The sequence below is a fragment of the Paroedura picta genome, chromosome 18 (assembly GCF_049243985.1).
Source record: "Paroedura picta isolate Pp20150507F chromosome 18, Ppicta_v3.0, whole genome shotgun sequence".
Classification (NCBI taxonomy): domain Eukaryota; kingdom Metazoa; phylum Chordata; class Lepidosauria; order Squamata; family Gekkonidae; genus Paroedura; species Paroedura picta.
In genome coordinates, this window is record NC_135386.1 from 16955572 (window position 1) to 16962887 (window position 7316).

A 7316-nucleotide genomic window follows, 5' to 3' on the forward strand; every position below is an offset into this window, starting at 1 on the left:
TATTCTCCGGCCAACGCAAGAGGCCTCTCTCTTAGGAAGCCGGGTGGCTCAGATAGCAGGAAGGGAAATCTGAGAGGAGAGGCGACAGCTGGTGTGCGGCCGACAACCCACAAGCCGTTTCAAGGGCGGCGGGTTGCCAGGGAGCCCCACAGCGGCCTTCTCCCGCATCGCCCTCCAGGCCAGATACCCTCTCCTCGAACCGGAGGCGTCCATCTTTACCCCCCTCCGCACGTCCCCTGGCCAAGAGATTGTGGCTTTCGGAAGGGCAGAAGGGGTGTTCTCCCAGGGAGTCTCCTGATTGGCTGGGAAAGGCCGTTGTGCACAATCTCTTTCGGCCGGAGTCATGTGCCTGAGGAGCCTGTCCGACTGTGCACCGGGTGCTGCTGGGGGCCCGACTTGAGCTCATGGGATACCCACACACTTCTGACCTAAGAAATAGCATTCTCCAAAATATCCCGTCCTCAGCAGCCCTGCTCAGGTCTTGCAAACTGAAGGCCACCCCGCCTTCCTTGTCCAGCTCCTGTTTTCCAGGATCCTTCAACTATTCCCGGGGTAATTGCTCTTTTTCCACTGACCTTTTCCTAATCTGGCTCAAGTTGGACTGCCCAGTTTGGCCATTCTGGCTTCTAGGGAGAGTTCAGGCTTGACCGGACCTAGAATCCCTTTGCCTGTTCTCACGGCCCCCGTCCAACCTGAATCCAACACCACCTTTCAAAGGAAACCACGTTTTTCCTGCCGGCTTCCTTTGTGCGCAGGAGCCAGCCTAAGGGCCCGGGGTTGACCTCCTGCCGTGCAAGCAGGTGCTCTCCCTCCGAGCCAGGTCCGGCGCGGAGCGGCATCGCCCACTCGGACCGGCAGCGGCTGCCCGGGCTGCTCCTGCAGGCGGCTCGTCCCGCCCGCTCCTTTGAACAGAAGAGGCGCCGGCTCGACGCGCAGCCTTCCCGCGCAGCATCGCCCAACTCGGGCGGGCAGCGGGGCCGCGGGCTCGGGCACGGCTCCTCCTCGGCCCGCCCTCCGGGAGGCGGGGAAGGAGGAGGCGGGAGGAGGCCTGGCGACGGGCGAGCCACAGAGCCAGCCAGCCGGCGACGGAGGGACAGAGAAAGAGAGGAAGGGAGGCTGCCTGCCCGGCCGGCCACGATGCGCTCCGCCGCGCTGCTGCTGCTGCTGCCGGTGCTGCTGGTGCTGGGCGCGGCGCTGCGCCCGCCGCCCCCACCGGCCTCCCCCAGCGCCGCGCCGGGCAATGCCAGCCGGCCCGCCGCCTCCCCGCCGCCCGCCCGCAACGCCACCAGCGCCAGCGCCGCGCCCGGACGCCTGCAGGCCGGCTGGCTCCTGCTGCGGGAGCTGCCCGCCCTCAAGGCCGGCATCGTCGGGGCTTGCGCCGCCAGCGCCGCCGTCCTCGCCTGCCTCCTGCTCCGCATCCTCAGGTGCGCGCCGCCACGGGGGGATGGAGGGCGGGGGGGGAGGGGGCGCGATCCTGCGCCTGCCGTCCGGACGCAGGAGGAGCGCGCAGGGGCGCTGGAGACCCCGCAATCCAGCTCCTCTCCGGTGCTCCTGGAGCCAGTGGGCGCCGTGGAGGGGGACCTTGAGGGTCAGCGGTGCCAGTGCCCAGGTGGGTCCTGGGCTTCCCCCCTGAATCGCGGCTCTCGGACAGACCCCAGAGGTCGGTCCCCCTGGAGAGGATAGCAGGTTTGGCGGGCATGGGACCCCACTGAGGATCCTGGCCTCATCCCCTAATCTCCAGGAGGCTCCCCAGCTGGAGATGGCAACTCTGCCTCTCAGCCCCCAGGGGGATGCCCACCTCCAGGTGGGACCTGGGTGATTCCCCCCCCCCCGAATTCCAGGGAAGAAATGGGTGCTTTGGAGAATGGGGCCTCTAGGGCTTTATTCCCCACTGAGGTTCCGGGATGCCAACCTCCAGGTGGGACTCCGGCTCATCGACTGAGGACAGAGGTCAGTGGAGATCTTGCTGGTCGAAATTGCTTTAAAATCTGAAATCCTGACAGCAATTAAACAAGAATTAAACCTCAACTGGGATGAAGATCAGAGAGAGAATGTCCAACAACCTGCTCTGGTCAATATTCTGGCGGCCACATTCTTTTCCAGCTCTAGTTCCCGAGTACTCGTCTTCAAGGGCAGCCCCATGTAGAGCATAATGTAGTAGTCCAGTATAGTCGTTTTGACTTATCACGTTGTTAGCGGGCCTTTTCCTTTAAAACGTACACATGTATTGCCTTCCTTTCTTGCCGAGACTCAAGGGGGATGGCAAAGTAATTTTTGAAAGAGAAAATCAAACGGCGTACCACATCTAATAAACAGTGCAATACGACTAGACTTACACATTTTTCACCTGTATAATTGTTTCTGTTATTTTTGAGTGGGACCTTTTTTGCCATGGAGAGTTTAATTTGGTTTTCGTTAGTGCACGGGAAAAAAAAAGCTCTGTATTGCTGTACGTGTCTCCCCTCCCACTTTGTTAGACATGATTTAAAAATAAATAAATAACCAAGCAGTAGAAATGACTCTTCCAGTATAATAAAATAATAAATTGGGGGTGGGTGGGGCAGAATTAGCTTGAGGGATCCAAAGGCCCTCGTCATCATCGTGCAGGAAACTGAGGCGGGTGGGAAGGCTCCGTGCTGAGATTTAGGGACACCAGGGCCCTTTTAATTGGAACGTGGCCTTCCCTGTTCTGCAATGGTGGAAAGGAAAAAGCCCGGCCAGAGCAGGGTTATACCATTGTGCTATCAGCAGCCAATGGACTGATGATTTCTCGACCGCCATCTTCTTTTGCAAGTCTGGAAATTGCATGCTGGACTATGTAGACCAGGGGTAGTCAAACTGTGGCCCTCCAGATGTCCATGGACTACAATTCCCAGGAGCCCTTGCCAGCATTCGCCAGCGAATGCTGGCAAGGGCTCCTGGGAATTGTAGTCCATGGACATCTGGAGGGCCACAGTTTGACTACCCCTGATGTAGACGGTCCCAGGTTCAGTCCCCGGCATCTCCAGTCGAAAACAGGAGGTCATCCGATAGACCTTTGCTCAAGACCCCTGGAGGGCGGTTGCCAGCCTGAGCAGGCGATATTGTCCTCGAGGGGCCAGGGGTCTGATCCAGGAGCAGGTGGTTTCATGTGTTCATTTGGGAGAGAGGGCTCAGAAGTTCCCAGAATGCATTGCACCGTTGGCTAAGGGCGCTGGACTGAGCATTTGTTAACCTGTTTGTTTTGTTCCTAAATAACGTATTTATTTATTGACTTCATTTATACTTTGCCTTTTTCTCCCCAACGGAGACCCCCAGTGGCTAGCGCCGTTCTCCGCCCCTCCGTGTTGTCTTCACACCACCAACAACCCTGTAAGGTCGGGCAGGTGGAGAGTGGACGGCTGGCCCAAGGTCAGCCAGCAAACTGCCGTGGCAGAGTGGGCATTCGAACCTGGGTCTCCCCAGATCGTAGTCCGACCTCCTGTAACCCTGGCAAGCCAGAAGCATTCCGATACGCCGATGGCCACAGTCCTTTTTCAGCTCTTGGGGCCTCCCTGCAAAAAGGAAATCAGGTTGGGAAAAAAGCCACATCAGAGGGGGCTTTTTAGCTCCCCTCCCTTCAGGAAGCACCTGTGAGCCAAAATATCCTGCTGCAGAATATTGCAGGAAACAGCTCTCAGGTCTCGCCTGGAAAAAAGTTGCCCTTGGTTCCCTCCCTAGGAATTCTTTGCGGGGTGTAATCTTCCGGAGCAGTGGCCCCGCTCCGGGTCCTTACACGCTGGGGACGTGAGGGAAACGATTTATCCACCTGTTCCTAAGAGCTGGTCTTTCTGGTCGGGCGGGTGAGTCACTGTTCTTGCCAGCTCTTCAAAGCAGGGGGCACCCAGCCGTGTGGCAAGCTATGGAGAGAGCGACTCGATATCACTGTTTGCTCCTTTCTTCCCGCACCACCGGGTCAGTTCTGCGTGGCTGCAGTTTGGGCCACGTCTGACAGATGCCGTCAGTCAGAATATGATCAAAAAGGCAAGGAAGGGCAAGGATTCCCAACCAGGTTTCCGTGGATTCCTGGGGTTCCGTAGGATTTCTGAAGGGGGTCTGTGGGAGCTCTGAATTGGCACGGTGTGTGTGTGTGGGGTGGTGTTCTGGCTGACTTCGCAGTTCCTACACTTCTTTCTAGCTTATATGAGACAGAGATGCCATGGTAGTAGTAAAGGGAGGGGGGAGCGAACGGAGGGCTGAGAGTGTGATGTCACTTCTGGGGGCGTGTCCAGCTGAACATCACTTCCAGGTCTCCTCGAAGTCTGAAAAATTATTTCAGGGTCTCCTCGATGGTTGAAACGTTGAAAAAGGCTGCTGTGGGGTTTTTGGAGCAAGGGGCCTTCACAAGGGCTTTCCCACTGCCTGCCTCTGGGCTACCCTCGGTGGTCTCCCATCCAAATATTAACCAGGGCTGACCTTGTTTAGCTTCCGAAATCTGATGTGACCGAGCTGTTCTGGGCTATCCATAAAACAAGACCAATGATTCAATTTATCTAGGCTGATAACCTGTCTCTGTGTGGATTGGCTGGGGCTTGTGTCCTCACTTCCTTACTGAGTGTTGATTGGCTGGGGTTTGTGTTCTAGCTTCCTGACTCAGTGTTGATTGGCTGGGGCTTGTGTTTTAACTTCCAGACTCAGTGTTGATTGGCTGATATCATTTCCTGACTCTGTGTGATTGGCTGGAGTTTGTTCTAACTTCCTAACTGTGTTGATTGGATGGGGCTTGTGAACTCACTTCCTGATTCAGTGTTGATTGGCTAATATCACTTCCTGACTGTGTGTGATTGGCTGGGATTTGTGATCTCACTTCCTGTCTCAATGTTGATTGGCTGGGACTTGTGATCTCACTTCCTGACTCAGTGTTGATTGGCTGATATCATTTCCTGCCTCTGTGTGATTGGCTGGAGTTTGTACTAACTTCCTGACTGTGTTGATTGGCTGGGGCTTGTGAAACTTCCTGATTGTGTTGATTGGCTAATATCACTTCCTGACTGTGTGTGATTGGCTGGGGTTTGTGATCTCACTTCCTGACTCAGTGTTGATTGGCTGATCTCACTTCCTGACTCTGTATTGATTGGCTGGGGCTTGTGATCTCACTTTCTGACTCCATGTTGATTGGCTGATTTCACTTCCTGACTCTGTGTTGATTGGCTGGGGCTTCTGAACTTACTTCCTGACTCTGTGTTGATTGGTTGGGGCTTGTGATCTCACCTCCTGACTCTGTGTTGATTGGTTGGGGCTTGGGAACTCACTTCCTGACTCTGTATTGATTGGCTGGGTCTTATGATTTCACTTCCTGACTCAGTGCTGATTGGCTGATCTCACTTCCTGACTCTGTATTGATTGGCTGGGTCTTGTGATTTCACTTCCTGACTCAGTGCTGATTGGCTGATCTCACTTACTGACTCTGTGTTGATCCCCAGCATCTCCAGTTAAAAGGGCCAGGCAGGAGGGGATGGTAGTAGACTCAGTAGTAGAGCCTCTGCTTGGCATGCAGAAGGTCCCCATGTTCAATCCCTGCCACAGTCCTTTGAGACTGGTGGGATAGAAACCTAATAATAAATAAAGGGAACAAAGAATCCTCCAGGCTGTTTACCACCAAGGGGACTGGATGCTCAATGCGGGTTTGCGAAGCCCTTCTGATTTTGCCGTCCCATGACCATACAGCTGGGATCAGCAGCTCTTCATGTGACTCTCCGCTCTTCCTTGGCAAAGAGTCCAGGGAGGGATTTGCCCCTTCCCCTCTCAGATGGCTGCTTCTCTGTGTCCTAAGATGCGGGTTGTGGCTCTCAAGGAGAGGGGCAAAGGTCTCCAAGGAAGAAGGTGTCAGAGGTGTCAAAGGCTGCTAACCCCCCACTGAGCCTGGGGTATTTACGCATGCCCTCACAAGAAGGCATGTGAGTGTAAATGGGAGGGAGGCCCTCCTGTTTTGCCCAATAGCAGCTTAGCCTCATTAGCTCTTGCCAGGAGTTTCTTCCCCCTTCTTCTTGAATGGCAGCCTGCGATGCAGAAATCCAACAGGGAGAGCTTCCTGCATTGAAGTTCTTTAAAATCTCAGTTTTCTCAGGGGATCCGTTTGGTGGCGCAGGAGCAGGGCCCATAAGAAAGGTGGCAACTCAGGTCCTGTGTTTTTGAGCTGTCTGAGCCCCACCTACTTCACAGGGAGTCTGTTGCAGGGAGAGGAAGGGAAAGGTTTGCAACTCCTTCCGGTAGTGAAAAGAGTATGGAAAAACCAGCTCTTTTCTTCTTGATGTGCAGAAACGGGCAGAGAGAGCTTTAATAGCATTATAACTACGAGTCTAGTAATGCTTTTGAATGTGGCTTCCAGAGATAAGATCTCCTCTCTGCTGATGCACTCCAGTGGCCACAGGGCGAAGTGGCCAGCCAAGATTTTATTATCCCACTGTGTTTGGGAAGCTCTCAAAGAAGGCACGGAAAGAACGGTCCGAGTGGAGAGGAGCAAATATTTGCGATCGAATCATCGATCACTCGGTGGAGAATGGGTCTTTAAAATTCAGATTCAAAGGCTGAGAGAAACTCCACCATGGATTTCACTGCTTGCGAAGTGGGACGGTGAAAGAAAATTTCCCCAAGAAGCATTCTGTATAACAACAAGAAGAGTTGGTTTATTGCCCCGTTTTCACTACACAAAGGAGTCTCCAAGTGGCTTACATTTGCCTTCCTTTCCTCTTCCCACAATGGAGGTCAGTGGGGCTGAGAGAGCTCCAAGAGAACTGCTCTGCAAGAAAAGCTCAGAGAGAACTGCGACTGGCCCACGGTCACCCGGTCAGCTGCATGTAGAGGAGCGGGGAATCAAACCCGACTCACCAGATTAGAGGTTGCCACTCCTAACCGTCTCAACCCACTGCTCTTAACCACTACACCACCAAACTTCCCTGTTTTTCTTTTTTAAAAATCTGTCTCTTTATTTAAAGGTCTGGCCGGAAGAAGAAGAAAACCCGCAAGTATGACATCATCACCACTCCGGCAGAACGGGTTGAAATGGCGCCGCTAAACGAAGATGACGAGGAAGAGGAAGATTCCACGGTGTTCGATATCAAATACAGGTGATCTGGGTTAGGGAATTCAAGATTTGGGGCGGAGCCTGAGGATGGTGGGGTTCGGGGAGAGAAGAGACGAGAGCTCGGCGGAGACATGGTGTCACAGAGCTTTAGGGGTCATTTTCTCTGCCAGAATCAAATTTGGTCCTCTGGAGCAGGGGTAGTCAACCTGTGGTCCTCCAGATGTTCATGGACTACAATTCTCATGAATTCTCTGCTGTGGAAGTTCAATAGGTG

The 7316-nt window shown here is 54.2% G+C and overlaps 1 protein-coding gene across 1 annotated transcript; it reads left to right on the forward strand.

Annotated features, from left to right (window-relative positions):
- Positions 1-948: 948 nt before the first annotated feature.
- Positions 949-7089, forward strand: FAM174B (family with sequence similarity 174 member B). The gene is made up of 2 exons (XM_077317681.1): positions 949-1424; positions 6954-7089. The coding sequence occupies exons 1-2, from the start codon at positions 1138-1140 to the stop codon at positions 7087-7089; spliced, it is 423 nt and encodes a 140-aa protein (XP_077173796.1). The 5' UTR covers positions 949-1137.
- The last annotated feature ends 227 nt before the right edge of the window (positions 7090-7316 follow it).

What these genes read in the sequence shown, in the direction of transcription:
- FAM174B (XM_077317681.1), top strand. Translation starts at nt 1,138, where the DNA reads ATGCGCTCCGCCGCGCTGCTGCTGCTGCTGCCGGTGCTGCTGGTGCTG. An exon ending in CTCCTGCTCCGCATCCTCAG is followed by an intron (nt 1,425 to 6,953) that starts GTGCGCGCCGCC and finishes CTTTATTTAAAG; the next exon opens with GTCTGGCCGGAAGAAGAAGA.